Genomic DNA, 17845 nt, shown 5'->3' with positions numbered 1-17845 from the left:
TTGTAATTTTTTTTGTTAAGAATACAATACTTTGTATTATTTAAGTATTTTCTATCCTACTTCTAAATGTTTATACGAATTTATAATCTTTTTCAGACTCACCTATATTTCGCAGTTGATATGTGATTGTTGCAAAACTTCTGTATTTGCGGTCGATTCAAAAATATTATTCGTCTATCTGTATCATCGGCCGCAGCCGCTGTTGAAGTGAGGTCCTCATCGTCTACGAAGAAAATAAGAATAATTGTTAATATAAAAAACTGTAACATGTTAAGCAGATACTATGGTTTAATAGATTTCATAAAAAAAACTATACAAATATAATAAAATTATATGATAACTTAATAAACCTTATAAGAAGAATTGTGAAGATGAATTTCCTTTGGAAATCATAGCTCAGATAAACAAAATTAACATAAATTTTTAAAACAATTATTTAACCAACAAGAAAGAAGACAAGGAGGTATTCTGGCAGCATTATCTTTAATTGGGAGTCAAATATGTAGTTTGCCTTTTATATTTCGGGATTTGGCTACACTAGGGTTGCAAGCTGAAAAATCACTATTTTATTGTAAAGTTTAAAATTTTGATGTCATACATGCTCAGAATGTTTTGACATACGAGGGCTTTTTGTGTTGTTTACAGTAACTTAAAATATTAATTTGGGACAAAAAATGGAGTAAATTCGCAAAACTGTACGCGGGATAATTTTTTCCAACATTCGACATCGATTAGCACAGCAACAATGCAAGGCGGTGACGCAGTGGACTTCCAAAAGAGGTTGTTACCGATAAAATCATCCAAAAAAGTCCACAAAATAATTTTGTATGACCGAAGAGCGAGATAGCTGAGACTCTAAAGATTTATAAGGAAAGTATTGGTGGTATATTGTGGTTGAATATTTGGGTGTGAGAAACCTCTGTGCAAAGTGCGTGCCGCGCGAACTCACTTTTGACTAAAAATAACAAATAATTCGGAGCAGTGTTTGGAGGCAACGTCCGGTGTGTTTAACGTGGGTACTGGCGACAGCCTTACCCCATTTTCAGTGTTTGCAGACCGTAATATACATACGTGGGTTTTAGCGACGAAATATGACATTGTATGGACGCAACGGTTGGGTTTCAAGATTATGACGTATGTATGTACATATTTTAGGATACACATGGAAAAATTCTTGATAACAGCGACCATCATATAACGTTATTGGATCGTCTGAAGGACGAAATCGTCAAAAAACCGCGGCCTTTGAAAAAAAAAAGAAAGTGCTGCTTTACCAAAACAATGCGGCTAATCACAAGTCTGTAAATACGCATGAATTCGGCTTCGCATAGCTTCCGCATCCACCATATACTCCAGATCTGGCCCACAGCGACTGTTTCGCGTTCTCAGATGTCAAAAGAACGTTGAATTTCTGAGAAGAAATATTTATCGAATGAAAAGGTGATCGCCGAAACTGAGCTCTATTTTGAAGCAAAGGACAAATTGTACTACAAAAATTATATTGAAAACATGAAGCGTCGCTATAATCACTGGATCACCCTTGAAGGGAAGGATGTTGAAAAGAAAAAAAGGGAAATTTTTCAAAAAAAAATGTACGTTGTAGACCGGAGACTTTTACATTGACCTGTTACATAAAATACTGGTACCCGGAAATTGTAATTAATATATAATATATGAATATATTTTTTCTAATAAAATCATTGCCGAGGCAGACTTTCAGGTAGAAAATGTGTGCCGAAATCCGATCAGCTGCACAAAAGCGAAATTTATGAACTTTTACTAGCCATATGTATTTATTATGAGCACACAATGCCAACTAAACAAAATTTATACACAGCAATTGTATATTTTTGAAAGTGTTTTATTGCTTGACTAGATTTATGATTGGAAATTATATGTATATACGACCAAGGCATGTACAAGTTGTATATATGTAACTGAATGTGTTTATTAAAATCTCAACTAAATTTATACAAGCAACAAATCGCATCAGTTTTATATTTTCATGGATTTGCCAATGTAAACTCACATTCGCAAGGAACTCGTAATGTAATGAAGTGGAAATTTTGAGGTTATGTGATTAATACAGAATAAATTTCAGTTTCTCCCACATTCAGACAAGTTTATCATGAATATTTTCTAAATTTTCTGCAACCAGCTGTATATTTAGGAATTAGAGAAAATTTAAAGTGTGTCTGTTTGCCATTGGATTAACAATTATAAATTTATAGTCATTTGGCTTGAATGAACTCTTTCGGCCACCATCAGTAATTTAAATTTATGGCTACCCTAAAATATAAGCAAAAATCATGCATTCGGCATAGAAATCCAAAACCACAAAATATCTCAACTGTCTTACATAACCTCCAACGTTGAGTGACTGCTCTGCCTGCGCAACAACCGCTTTGCTACCTCGTTCCCCCGACTCAGCGCGCAGTTAAAGCATTCTGTGTTGCATTAAATTTACAACAACAAAACACTATGAGCTTTTGTGCACTTATCATCGTCATACCCATTCATTTCGTGTTTAAGAATAGTACAAATTACAGTTAGCTGTAGTTCTAGTTATTCATCGCATGTCCTTCGTAGCGTTTGTCCGCAGGAAGTCCATTAAAGGCTTGCCTTGCAGCGTTGGCGGTTATGCTTCGTTTGTTCTCCTTACAATAATGACCTTTTAACATCTTTTTTGCAGTATTTTAAAAAATACCGTTTTTACTATTATACCAATTTGCTAAGTTGTCTTGTTAAAATTCGTGCTATCGCAGGCGGTCAGAAATCACCCTCAGCAAATGGAAATGCAATTTGTGGTAACTGCGTGGGGAAAACGCAAACTCGTCATTATGAAAAGGTTAAAATAAAAGGATTTATTTTTCAAATTCTTTTTGAAATAATTAGAGAATATAAATTATACTCTTAGGAGCTTCAAATTCAACAACTAAGGTTGGTTGATTAGTTGAAAAGAGAGCTCGCAGAAACGCCTAACCTCAAGCAGCCACACTTAAGCCTACATTACACTCTTTCTACCACAAAATAAATTCCAACCTCCAGCTAAGATAATTTCTAGAAAAAGATAGATTTGAGAAGAATATGAGACAATCCAAGCAGAGCTACTAAATTTTCTAACTTTCGACAAAAAAGCAACTACTTTATTGAAACGAAAAGTGAGTTGAGAACACGACTAATCTAGTTTGAAGTATAAGATATCTAAAACTATATTAAAAACTCTTTAATCTCATTTTCTTAAGGCAAAGATTCGGTTAACAACAGTTAACAGTTAATCGAGTTAACAACAGTGCACCAGTCATTCTTTCTTTTCAATGTTTGGCGCCAATTTGAGGTTCCAAGTCTCCTTCTCCACCTGGTTTGTTTCAACGGACTGGAGGTCTTTCTCTTCCTCTACTTCCCCCGACGGCTATAGCGTCGAATACTTTCAGAGCTGGAGCGTTATCGTCCATACGTATGACCTAACCTAGCCAGCGTAGCCGCTGCCTCTTGATTCGCTGAACTATGTCCATGTCGCCATTCTGAAGAAAGCAGAACTAACTAATGGTGCGGTTGTACCCTCTTATATAAGATGGTACCTTCTCTATTTAGTCCTTCAACTCGAATTATTTTCTCTAGCACCAGGTTGAAGAAGTCGCTCGATAGGGAGACGCCTTGTCGGAAACCTCCTTGGCTATCGAACGGCTCGGAGAGGTCTTTCCCGATCCTGACGAAACTTTTGGTGTTGCTCAACTTCAATTTAAACAGTCCTATTAGTTTTTCGGAGATATTTCAGACATCCAGTATAAGGACAACTCGTTTTCGTGCTGTCGAAAGCAGCACTAAGCTTACTAAATACAGTTCCTTCTGAAGCCAGCTAAAAGACTCGAGTAAGCTGAAATTAATTTTCGATAAAGTGGCTTGAACCCACCACTTTATTACCGCTATTTCACCAAGACGTCTTAAAGTGTGGGAACCGCGATATTTCAGCTTTGATCTGACAATGGCTGATAAAAGGAAAAAGAAGTTTCGATGTGTTTCAATCTCAACCTCTTCTAAGATGCTTTTGCAAGAACAAAACTCTCAAGATTATGGACAAAATATAATATGAAACGAGATTTAACCAAAACACAAATTAGCCAAAATAAACACGAACACCCGAAACTGCAATCCAAATCAAACCAAAACAATCCGACACGAAACTTGATATAATAAATACACGCAACACAACCCAAGTTGGACTAGCACTAAGGATTCCATACAAATTACAACAAAAAATATGCATTGTATGTAACTAGAGTGTGTAAAAAAAAAAAGGAGTAGAATTCGCTTACTGCTTAAACGCATACGCAGCGCACGATACACATTGCGAAAGGACATTGTGTCGCGTCGACGACGCCGCGCCTCCGCCTGTCGTTCCCGTTCGCGTATACGATTCTGACGGCGTGTTGCCTCCTCCTCGGCAACGCTGGCGCTGCTTTTCCGCCGGCCCGTACCGTAGCACGACGCTGATGTCGAGGGACCAGCCGCCGCAGCACCTTCAGCCCCACCGTAGTTGCACTCACCGACCGACGCAAAGGCGATACTCTCCGCAGAGGAACTTTTACGTTTAACGAAACCCAGGCTGAATGATTATACGCGCACTTGTGTGAATGATTATACGGCGGTGTGTTGTTTGAAAGTGTGCTGAGTGTTATTAATATGCTGGCGAGTGGTGTGGTCGTTTGTGTTGTATTATGTTTTCCCGCGCAGTATATATACACTGTATACAAATAGTATGCGTAAGAGCTTGTTTTGTAGTAAATACTAATTATTTTGTTTATTTTTTTTACTTTACAAACAATCAAAAGCCCACTCTCTCACATCCTGCGCTCTTTAATGCTACTGCTGACAGTTTTCTCTGTTTCGTTTGTTCTCTGAATGTATTCGTTACTTTTCTTCCTTGTTTTCCGCACAATTGTTGCTTCACTGCGTTTTGTTTTTATGGGCGTTCGTCTCTTCACTTGCTTGCTCCTTTCATATTTCCGCGTTTTTACTCTCTTTACTTTTTGTTACACGTTCGCTTTCTGCTCTTTTACGCTCTAAAGCCTTATTGTTATTGTAGCGCATGACCTTTGACTTTTCATTCAGGACGGATGTATAATAATACTCTTTTCGTGATTGGTGGTGCACTTCTTAGTTTTCTTTACTTTACACTTTTTGAGATTATATGTTGATGTTTTTATTATATTTACTCACTGCTTTTAGAAAATAGTCATTAGATCGGTATAATAATCATTACAAGTAATCATTATTTCATCACTCTTTTTCGAAAATAATCTTTAACCCCTCTTAACAATAATCATTATATGAAATGATTAATTGTAATCATTATTAGTAATCATTACAAAGTTTTTGGGATATTCGTTGCACATATTGATTCTAAGAAATGTAATATTCTCCCATAAAACGTCTATACATTTTTATTGTACATAACTATTCACTTCTTAAACATTATTTATACAAGTAATCATTATTTAATCACTCTTTTTTGAAAATAATCTTTAACCCCTCTTAAAAGTAATCATTATATGAAATGATTATGTGTAATCATTATTAGTAATCATTACAATGTAATTATTGGGAACTCGACTCGCATATTGATACTAAGAAACGTTGTAATTCTCATAAAACGTCTATCCATTTTTATTGTTCATACTTATTCACTACTTTCTGAAAAAAATCATTAGATCATTACTTAGGTAATCATTCAGTAATCATTGTATGTGTAATCATTATATGGCTATTACATGGCTATTACATATTGGATATTCAACGTATATATTGATACATACTTAGAAGCTGAGAAGTATCCCACAATATTGTCTATACAGAGCTACTATTTTGAAACCAAAAAATTTATAAGCAAGATCAAATAGATCAGGGAGATATTTCGTCACTAATTTAAACGGAGCGTTATTTTTTTTATCAGAGCACTGATAAGTCAAGTTACAAAGTTTACAATTTTTTTTATTTATTTAAAATTACCTAATAATTATCGCCTGCGCCACTTATGCTCATTTGTTAGCTCCCACGGTAGTTTATTAGTCTTCATATAGCAGAAAAAAGTACGCAAAATTAAGTTACAAGAAAACTTTTTCCCGGATAAGAGCAGCATCTAGAGTCTTTGAAACAAGCTCAGCTCCCAATTAGAGAGAGAAAGTAGGAAATATTAACTATCATTAAAAACTAGGCTTTATATTAACTATCAGAGTATTTTAAGGGAAACCCCAGTCTTTTTCAACTAAAAGAAATTATGATATTTAAAAAATGACTTCGTTTGGAAAGTGGCAGGGGTGCATAAAAATGAACTGGGAAAAGATAAAATTCGGTATTTCTAGTAATTATATTAACATTCCTCGAGAACTACATATTATAACTTTACGTGCGATTTTTATAAAGTAAGAAAGATCCAAGAACGTGCCAGTAAGATTGCAAGATCAAATTAGTGGGTTGGTAATAGTGGCTCAGGAGAATAATTTTGAGAAAAATTGATGGATTAGCAACTAGGCGCTCTAATAGCAAATAATGGATTTTTCAATAGGGATGCTACAAAAACGACGCCATATTTTTCCCGCTCTTGTGACATTTTTATTCAGAACGGTTTGCCATTGGAAAGATACACGATCCAAAAACGAGTCGAAATTATGAAAATTTAGCTATTTACCTATTTAGCTTTAGGTATATGAAATGGGTAGCATTGGTTAAGGGTATCATGGTAATAGTTTTTGTAGTAGCAAATTTCTAAAATTGATATCTATGTTCTCTAATATTTCTAGATTCAGGTATATAAAGCTGGTAACATTGATTAGGAGTACCATATGTCTTTCCAAAGGTAAGGAAATATGCTAATTTCTTGTACAATAAACTTCAAAAAAATAATAACCAGGCTCTCTTATGCCCTATATTTAGTTTCAGGTATATATAACTGGTAGCATTAGTTAGGAGTATAAGTTATTTCGAAAGTAAAAGAATATTCTTCTCGTACTATCAAATTCAAAAAATTAATAACTAGGCTTTGACAATTTTAAAATTTATAATTATTTTTTATTTTTATTTTTATTTTTTATTTTTTTTATTTATTTTTTTACTTCCACTTTATTTTATGAGCCTTTCAAATCCTTCTACCCACACAACTCAATATATTTGACTCACAACGCGGGTATTTACCACTTTCCACACTTCCCACACTTTAATGCATTTTACTATTTTTAGCGTACACAACAGAGCAAACTACCTCCGCAAGGCTTGGTAAACAGTCCACGCCACTGAAGAACACTAATTAGCCACACATATCCTGTTGTGGAAGGCCACACAGACTATTTTCGTAACACTTGCGCGCCGCAGTAACGACCGGCTGTGCACATTTTCGACTTCATTCGAATTGTGAAAGGAAATTAAAATAGAATATTACACTAAAAAATTATATCACGCACAAAAACAATTTCCTTTCACATATATTTTTTCATATTTATGTATGTATGTAAATATTGCTGCTATACGCGATGCGTAGTAATGCTGCTTGTAAGCGGGCGCTCGCTCAGCAGGTGGCTACGCCCCGGCGCACAAACGGCAAATAAATGTACACTAAAATTTCATTTCGCATAGCTGCAATTTCAGCGAAAATTTCGACACATTTCATACTTTTTACTTGAGATTTTTGCAAATATTTACGTCGTCTGCAGCATTACAGCCACTTGCCAATTTGGCAAGCCCAGCAGCAAGGATTATCGCTTCTAAGTCACATACTTGGCCTTGCTATTGATTTATCACCACACAGACAGACAACGCGTTTGTCAGCGGCCAGGCGTCGCAGCCTGCTCGCTTAAGCACCACAAAGCGTTTAACACTTTTCTACGTATTTAATATAGCTCTCCTGGCATTATCCTTGCCGGCTTGTCTTGCAAATGAAAGACTTATTAATATATTTAACTTGATATCAGCCGCAATGCTGTCATATCACTACAGTTTTCTTTTTTCTTTGCAAAATTTTCAGCATAATTTCCAAGTAAGTATTTCACATTATACAGCTGCTGCTGCTGCCCGACACAGCCACCGCACAGGACACACACCGAAAAGGTACTGCAACGAAATGAAAACTGGCGAATTGTGTGGCTTAACGTAGCCAGCCCTTGCTGTGGCACTCACTGTTATACACACACAATGTTTATGGCACCAAAAAAGCACAAAAGCAACAACAAATTCACCCTATGTTTGTTGTTATCCTTATTATTGCGCACAAACCGCGCGCGCTCGCTCTCACCACACACCCAAGCACATTCGAATTGGACCACGCTCATTTGCCGTGTGTTGGCAGCGCACATTTATTACGTATTGACTACGGAATTTACGCGTCCAACAAGACAACAGCAACAACAGCGTGGAGCGCGGCAGCACCACGAGTGCTCGCATGTCCTTTGTGTAAAATTATGTATAAATATTTGTAGTTGTTTGTGCGTGTGTACAAATGCAACTGTGGCTGTTTACCAACATCACGCTCTTACTCATTAAGGTGAGCATAATTTAGTGCGCGAGTGTGCGTGCATGTTTGTTCGTTTGCCTTTCCGTTCGCCACCTGGCGCCGGCTGCGGTCCTGTTCCTTTCGCTTCAGCTGCGTTTGTGTGTTTTCTCTCCACAGGGAGCCGCAAGGAAGGCGAAAAGGCATCCATCTTCTATCATCAAGTACTCGATGTATGTGTGTTGCGATGTTTTTATGTGTCAATAGCATTTTTATTTATTTATTTATTTATGGTCGTTCATTCGTGCGTTCTTTTGTTGTAAATAAATAATGGTATTCTTATGAAATATTTATTGTGTACAAATTTACCTAGCAGACTTTTATTGATAGGCGCACAGGGAAAGTAGCATGCAACGTATGGCGGTAATATAACTCAAAAGGAATTACTATGCATGTGGCATTAGATTTTTATTTTCGCAATTTTGCAGAAAGCGAATTCTATGCCTGCTTAAATCAGCGCATTGCTCATTGTGTTGTTCTTAGACACAGTTGCTCTACCGCAGTTCGTCAATTCTTTCTGCTTCTTTAAGTTTTGCAAATTTCCTATACAAAATGTGCTTGTACTCTTTAATATTCTCACAAGCAATATTCGGACCTTAATTTTTTCATTGGCTATTTCACAAATGGAAATTAATTTAATTTTTGAAGATTTTAAATCACTGTATACTTTTTTTCTGACTACCTAATTTTCTAACTGAAAACCAATTGTTGCTTCTCTTTGATACATATTCTACATATTTATATAAAATAACAACATGAGACACTACAAGGAAGTTGGTCTAGCTGCTCTAACTTGGTCTTAGCGATCTATTTCACTTTATCCAACATATGTAGAGGACGATGCATCTCCTCCGAAGGGTTGCTCGGGAGATATGTAAAATTTGATCATATTATTAATAATAAAATATTTAAAATGTAGGAAAGCCTTGACACAACATTTTATAAAAAAAAAATAGTAGAATAATATAAATTTTATTATTATTTTGACCTGGGATCTACATATATTAGAACATACAATTATATTCCTGATACAATTGCTACTGTATTATCCTAAAAAGAAAGCTCCCAGGCTGCTTCTCCTTAGTTAGAATGTGATACGGACGGTGGATTGAGAACGATCCCATTCTCCGAGCATTTCTACAAAACTACAGCTCATATCTATCAACAATTTGTCTCTATCTATCCCTATATACCTAAATCCATCTCTCCAAAAAATAACATTCACAGCTTTTTTTTTTTTTTTTTTGTTTTGAATCTCAGACTTGCGTTCTGCATTCTGTAAGTTCGACATAATTGCTAAAGGTATTTTGATGAGTTGAGTGGTTAAAAAGGTGTAGGCAAGAGCGCCTATAGGTACATTGAGCTTCCGTTTACTCACCAAAAACTCGACGAATTTAGAAAAAACCTCAATTATTTTCACCCCAGCTGACCAATGACCAACTCAAACGGTTGCAATGTTCAACAACAGGTCTACTTTTATAATTCTCCCAACGTGGGCTTTTAAGGGTAGATGCTCTGTAATGACCCCTAACATTTTACTAATTTCCCTCTTGCCTACAAATGGAAACTTTTTGGTCAGAACATCATCAAGACAACCCCAAGGAACATTTGTCAAATTACTTGTGATTTTTATGTTTCAAGACCTGTGATGTACCTCTAGAAACTATTACTTCAAGTAACCCTTCAAAGAGCTTAATGATCTAGAACAACTTTGGGAAATTGTTCGTGACTTCCTGGTCAACTCGCCTGCCTTTTCGTTCAGACGATTAGAAGCCTCATACAATGAATGAGTAAACTTCTCCTTATAATATACATAGGCATCAGAAGAATTTATAGAGAATTATATACCAATTTTGAGCTTCTAAGTTTATATCTTTAACTCATATGCTCCTAAGAAACAAATACAACTGTGGGACGCTGTGTAGGCAAACGATGAAGACCGATGAAAAGGACTTAAGATACATATTAACCTTTTTTCAGGGCTATTTCAGTAAATAAGGAATACTTAAATCCATATACCATATGCCATATGGAAAAAAATAAAACTAATAGAATATTAAATGCACATGCATAAAGCATGTGATTCATTAGCCTCAAGTTCAATAGCAACACGCAAGCAAAAGACAAAAATTAAGCAAAGAAAACGAAAATAGCAAATTAGAAAATCTAAATCAATACACAATGAGCAAAAAAGCAATGATACACAAATGAAAAATCCTTGTAGTAATTACGGGAACTGGATTTTGTACTAGTTACGCGAAGAAACTGGCCAGCATTGGCAGATGGACGCGAAGAACGAGAGCAAAACAAAATCAAGAATTAAGAATTTTACCAACAATCGAAAATAAAGTCCTTACAACGGTAGTGTGCTAGCGAAATGTCAGCACTAACACGTACGAGAGCCACTAGAAAACGAAAGAAAAGAGAGAATAAGAAAAACAGTTAATAGAAGAGAGTAAAGCATTGTTATTAGCTCAAGCTGCAAACACAAGCACATTTTTGAAACAGCAAGGCAGTGAGAGAGAGTGAATTTCGAGCTATAAGAAATTTAAATTTTGTTCGAAGAGTAGAGAGAGAGAGTGTCGGTTGAGAGATGAGTGTATATGCTGTATAAGAGCATCTATTTAGCTGAGCGCGCTTTCAAAAATTTACTCTCTTTGAAATTTGTTTACTTTTGAATTAAATATACGCTTTGCTTTGTCAACAGAGAGTTGCAAAATAGAATATAAAAAAAAACGCTGAAACATGTTTTGATATTACAGTTTCATGGTATGGAACACTAACAAACTGCGCTCTTTTTTATTATTTTTAATAATAGAAATCGATGGAGTATTCGATATCCTTAGTACAGGTTATGGAAAGGCTTAAATTCTAATTTTTTTTTTATTTTTTTGAAAGTTTGGATACAGGCTGATTAAGTAAGGTAATCAGGCTGATCTTTAGCAAGTGAAGAAGAGTCAGCTACGAACATACGTACTTTAAGATGCCACAAAGTACTCTAAATGTACCAAAAATACCCTCGCAATATTGACTAAGAGCTTCGAGGATGTCACTAATTGGTTATAGGCAGCGGTGAGACGTTTTTCAATACCTCAACTTCTCACTACTTTTAGATGAGACCGAACTAAGACCAACTGTCTAAAATGGTATAGTCTCAAAGAAGGGACGAACAGTAGGACGACCGTCCATTATGATGACACGAACTAATGAAAATTTAAGAAAAAATACACCCGACAAAGAACAACGAGGATGTCACTAATTGGTCACTTATTGGTTATAGGCAGAGTTTGGACATTTTTGAATACCTCAGCTCTTCAGTACTTTTAGATGAGTCGGTACCAAAATCAACTGCCAAATCTGACATATCCTCAACGCCTTCAATTTCAAAGTTTTCACTTTCAACTAATATAGTTTAAATCAATATAAAAATTAGCGCTAAAACTTACAGACGAATGTCGCATTTCTTTCAGTTTGACAATTCTTGCTGTGCTTGCAGGCGGAGCACAGAAAAGCCGGTCGCTTTTTCGTCGGCGCGAAATCCGTCGTATCCACCGACTCCACCGGTGCACCAACTGGCAGCTCCATTTTCGTCTCCGCCAGGGTTTCTTGCACGCGCAACACCTCGTCGAGCTGTGAACACGATTTGCGGCAACGCTGACAAATCACTTGCGATTCGGGTGTAGCGGCGACACGTCGTCGCTTATTCACCGCACGTTTCAGTTTACACCACTGTGTTAGACACCAGGTGTTCGACTTTTGCAGACATGTTTTAGGCAACTGTGTTGCGGTGGTAGCCATAGAATTGGCCCGATACAGGACACGACTGCCGAGCCTATAAATGCGATTCGGATTGATATCGTGCTCGTGCCGTTTATCGTGCGTTGTATGTTGCTGTGCATTACGACTAGTTGTGGCCCGATCATCGTCCGTGGTGGAGTCTGGAGGCACATTGATGCTGCTGCTGCTGCTGTCGCTGCTATTTATGTTGCCGGACGTGCCATTCGCAGCACTCGTATGCTGTGTGGAGCGTTTGCCTGCGGGATCATCTCCCATTGTCTTTATTACCCAACAATGTCACTTTTATTTATTTTTATTTTTTTGTTATTATTTTTAATGGGTTGAGCTGCACTTTTGTGGAGAATAAATAATAATTCACGGTTTCACAAAGTTTTTTGGTTTTTTTCACTGTGTGTAATTTTTTAAAAACAAAACACTGTATTCTATTATAATTACTATATAGTTGTTGTTAATTTTTATAATTATTTAATAAAAATTAATCATAATTACTTTTGAGAATGTCAACGTGTTTATTTTTCTTTTGTAGAATATTTGTAAAACGTTTTCTTTTTGGTTTTCTCTTTTCTTTTCGAAGTTTGTAAGTCAAATATGTACCGAGGTGCTGCCACATGATTGAAAATAGTTTTTCAGAAATAATGAGTAATGTAGGGATTAAACTTGTTAGATAAAAAATGACTCAAGTAACTGAAATATTTCACAATTCAAGCTCCTATCTTTCAAGCAAAGAACTATTGTACTCTTGAGCTCCATCAAATATCTCTTAACATAAAATAAGACACGTAGACGAGTATTGCACCGCGACTTTAAGTTTATAGTACCCGCTTGTACATCAGAAAGACTCAACTAGCCCCAGCATATTAATAAATTTCAATATATTGCTAGGTGCTAGTGAGGCAATGTGATCCCTATTTGGAAACATGGATCACAAGGCCTTTATAAATATCTCATGGATATGCTAGACAAGAAAACTGACCTGGAGAGAACCCATAGAGATCAGAGCTTCCAAATCTCTTCGTATCTGTAGCTCCTGCCGAAGAGCCATTGCCTCAAAAAGCTTCAAAATGGGGTTTACGCACACACATGGCATATTGCCTCTACACAAGTGTCATCTGTTCCACACTAATATACTGAGCAACGGTGTGGATAGCATTACCGAAAAAGTCCCCTAAAACAGGTTCAACGGAACTGCCTGCTTTGATAAACTGGCGCAGTGAAAACGACGACAACAAAGCCTCTGAAAGTTATCCTCAATATCGGGCAAATACATATTCAAGTGAAGTATGATGGCGGCTCATATTTTTAGGACATTGGCGCCAGACGCGAACATGGTATTCCACCTAAATTGACAATGCGACAGAGAAAAGGAGATTAATGAGAAATTCAACGCAACGTTTCCATGGCCAAATAGAGAAGAATGGACCAATGGTTCTGTGATCGGCACTTAGAACTCTATAATTGACTTATTGACTGGGTATACAAGAAATTAAACAGGAATAGGAGTGAGTTTTTCTGAAGTAATCAGTAAGGAGAATGTAGCTTTAAGCATCACATAAGCAGTTTCATTATTTTTATCCTTAATGCCAGAAATGGATTTCTCTTGCAATCTGTTTGGTTTGTGTTTTCAAATTTTTTGTTAAGTATACTAAACATTATCAAAAATGTATGTATGTGCCTTAGGAATATATGTATATATGTACATAGTTTATAAATATTTACATACAAATGTGTATGTTCAACTCAGATCGAACCGAGAAGTCTTACATGTTATTGAAATTTAATTAAAGCATAACATTTGCTTAAGTTTGATTAAAAATAAATATTAACATGCATATATTCAAAAATATATGGTAATTCGAGCGCTTATCAAATAAATTTGTACACACGCAACATGTTGCTAAGAGTACATTAGTTTTCTTCGCCCAAACCTTGTTTGGAATAGCTCAAGCAAGGAAGCCGAATACCTTGAGGGAGCAGAAATTAACGATATCGAAATAAAAGTCACCCAACGTTCCAGATCACGACATACACAGTTCCGTTTCTCTATACAAATATTTTAGCTAAGATAGCTTTGTAGGTAAAATGGTAGCTAGAGTGGCTAACGACGCGGGGCCCATTATGATACTATCAGCACTAAAGCCCTTTCACTTTATATTCTCCTTCCCGAAAGATATTCTGATGAAGTTCATCAGTACGAAAAATTTTAACTGCGCAACCGCCGAGACATCGTCAAGAAACCCCTCGACCGATAGTTATTGTTCGCACTGCTATAGCTTAGCCCTTGCTGCTCTTACATACATGTTTGTTTTGTTTTCATGAGAAAGGCGTGCATTTCGCTTAGTGAAGTATAATTACTGTCTGACGACAAAAAATATGGGAAAATCTCAAACTGAGAACTGAGCAAACAAAAATAATATTTAAATATTTAATAAGAATTTTACGAACTTCGTATGAATGAAATATACAATCACATGGAAAACTTAAGATAATTATTGAGCGAAACATATTTATATAAAAGTGTATGTCAATGCACTTGAAACCACAACATTAGCAAAAACAAACAAAAAATGTTCTTTTTTTCTCTTATCATTCCAATTTGTTTAACATACAACAAGATAAAACGTTAAAGAAGTTATAATACCCTTCACATGTTCATTTTTTATGGATTAAAACTAACTTAATCGGTTAGTTTGTATGACAGCTATAAGCTATAGTGCTCCGATGCGAATAATTCTCACGGAGATTGTAGAGCTTTCTTGGATAATAATCTGTACTAAATTTTATGAAGATATCTTATCAGTTAGAAAAGTTTTCCATACAAGCACTTGATTTTAATCAGTCATTCTGTATGGCAGCTATATGCTATAGTGCTCCGATCGAAAAAAATTTTAGGGTTATTGTAGAGCTTCTTTATATTGTAATCTGTGTGAAATTTCGTGAAGATATCTTTTCAAATAAAAAAGTTTTTCATACAAGCATATGATGTTGATCGCTCAGTTTGTATGACAGCTATATGCTATAGTACTCCGATCTGAACAATATTTATGGAGATTGTACCACTTTCTTAAGTAATAATATTCTCCAAATTTTGTGAAAATTCTTTGTCACATAAAAAAGTTTTCCATACAAGAACTAGATTACAATCGTTCAGTTTGTATGGCAGCTATTTGCCATAATGGTCCAATTTAAACAATTTCTTTGGAGATTGTAGCGCCGTCTTGGTCAATAATCTGTACCAAATTTCGTGAAGATATTTTGTCAAATAGAAAAGTCTCCGAATTAACAAATTTCTTCATGTTACCCTAAGAAAACTGTCACCCACGAAGAACAACTGCTTTAGGGACTTTAACGAGGAAAGTACAAAAAAAAACAAGCAAAGTAAGCGCAGACGCCATTAACTAACGGCAGTGGCAAGGGACTAATGGAAATAGTGGACACGCGTTGAACTTTGGTCAAAAGGCATCAAACCAGAATAAGCTAATGAGCTAAAGGTCAGTGTTGGAGGAGGGAAGAATTAATTAGAACAAATGAAATATTGAACTATGAGGCCGAAAATGAGAGAGCAACGCACGAAAACGTACATATATATATAATACATGAATTTATTTATATTTAATTAGTTATAAGTAAGCATGTATGTATATGAAAGCGCTAATGGACAAAAACTAGAGAAAAACAAAAAAGAAAGGCACGTGCTGCTTAAGTAAATGTAAACAAGGCTAAAACAGACACACAGAACTATTTAACATATACTCATATGCACACACACACATATATATACTCATATGCACATATATACACGCGCATATACTCATATAGACACACACACATTTATGTAATTACATAACAGCACAAACGAATGTGCGGAAAAACACTGTACGAATTGACCGCATGAACGCCAATGATATGAAATTTTTGAAATAAAAAAGAGGGAAAATTAGCCAGCGGAAAAAATCAATAACACAGACGAATCGCGCCAACATTGACAATAGCCAGCGGTCAAAACGTGGAGTGTACATGCCAAGCGAATGCAAGTAAACATGTGTGTAGATATGGATGAGTGTGTGTGTGCGGGCATTACCTATGCACATGCAGCAGTGAGTAGCTGGTCAATAATAACGGTGAAGGACAATTTGACGATTTGCGCGTGGCATTGCCGGGTCAACACGGCGTATAAGTAATGGCAGCGGCAACTGCAGTTGCGGCAACGGAAATGCCAGCAACAATAATAACAACAACAGCACCTAATATTAAAGTGAGCTAAAGCAACAACAACAAATGCAGACACACCTCGATAAATGCGCAACCAAAAGAGGTGGCGAGCAGCAGCTAGCACATTAAGCTCGCGAGCGCGGCACAAAATTTTGTTGCTCTGCCGCGCGTATAACCGCTGCGTTAGAATTTACGCTTATAGCGGCGACGTAATTAACTGGGAAGCGGCTTTGTTGCGGGGCTTTGCAAAAGCTTTAAGGCGGCGCTATTTTCACCATATAGGTAAGCGCATATATATGTATGTACATACAAGTACGACCCCTTCGATATTCACATATACTATTATTAGATTAGCGCGCTGATAATGCTTGATTGCATTTATTGAACGTGAGATTGATTAAAACTAATTATTGTTGCGTGGAAGTGCAGTGTGAACAAATTTAAATAATGGATTGAAATTTTTTTTTTCAAGAAATAAAAACTTGTACTGCTAAGATACTAAAAAAAATTAAAATTTGCTTAAATTTATAAAAATGTAAATTTGAATTTTTTTAATAAAAAAAAATAAATAAGATATGTATATTTCATATAAACTAGAAACAAAATTTTTTTATCCCATCTGACTGAATTTTTTTATGTATTAACTTATAAAAATATACTTTTAAATAAGTAAATAAGATATTATATATATTTTATATTAAATGCAAAAATAAAAACAAGAAAATTGGTTAACTCCGACTGCAGCGAATCTCTTTATAGCTACTTTTTCATAGCCTAAAAGGGTATAAAAACAACTTTATATTGCTTTTATTCGGTTAGTTTGTATGACAAATATATGCTATAGTTGCCCAATTTGAACAATTTCTTGGGGGGAATATGGTGTTGGCTTGGGCACTAATCTACACCAAATTTTTTAAAGATAGCCTGTCAACCAAAAAAGTTTTCCATGCAAGAATTTGAATTTCATCATACAGTTTGTATGACAGCTATATGCTATATAGGTCCGATCTGAACAATTCATTCATCTAGGACAATAATCCGTGCAAAATTTCGTGACCATATATGTAGAAATAAGAAAGTTCCCCATACAAGCACTTTATTGCCATCGTTCGGTTTGTATGGCAGCTATATGTTATAATGGTCCGAAATCAACCAATTCGACAAATCTGTCCTTTAATAATAATATTTAATTTAATGTTTAATCCTTTCGGTTAAAACGACGTATGCAAAATTTCAGCTCGCTAGCTCGAAAACTGTGGGACTCAACTCGCCTCGCAGACACGTGCCCAACTTAATATA

General features: G+C 35.8%; 1 protein-coding gene across 2 annotated transcripts in view; it reads right to left on the bottom strand.

Annotated features, from left to right (window-relative positions):
• Positions 1–17845, bottom strand: part of LOC108976576 (probable phospholipid-transporting ATPase IA) — a 48276-nt gene that overhangs the window by 13951 nt on the left and 16480 nt on the right. Inside the window, exons 2-3 of one of the 2 annotated variants that reach the window (XM_018945779.1) lie at positions 11986–12724; positions 103–223 (exon numbers count right to left, since the gene is read on the bottom strand). In XM_018945779.1, the coding sequence (XP_018801324.1) occupies positions 103–223; positions 11986–12592 (728 nt within the window). In that variant the 5' untranslated portion in view covers positions 12593–12724. Of the gene's footprint in view, positions 1–102; positions 224–4316; positions 5230–11985; positions 12725–17845 lie in introns of those variants that run through there. The other variant, XM_018945781.1, reaches the window with a different exon arrangement.

The sequence above is a fragment of the Bactrocera latifrons genome, unplaced genomic scaffold (genome assembly GCF_001853355.1).
Source record: "Bactrocera latifrons isolate USDA-ARS-PBARC rearing strain unplaced genomic scaffold, ASM185335v1 scaffold_782, whole genome shotgun sequence".
NCBI classification, from domain to species: Eukaryota; Metazoa; Arthropoda; class Insecta; order Diptera; family Tephritidae; genus Bactrocera; species Bactrocera latifrons.
Note: the sequence above shows the minus strand (reverse complement) of the source record. Positions and strands in the feature narration are given on the sequence as shown.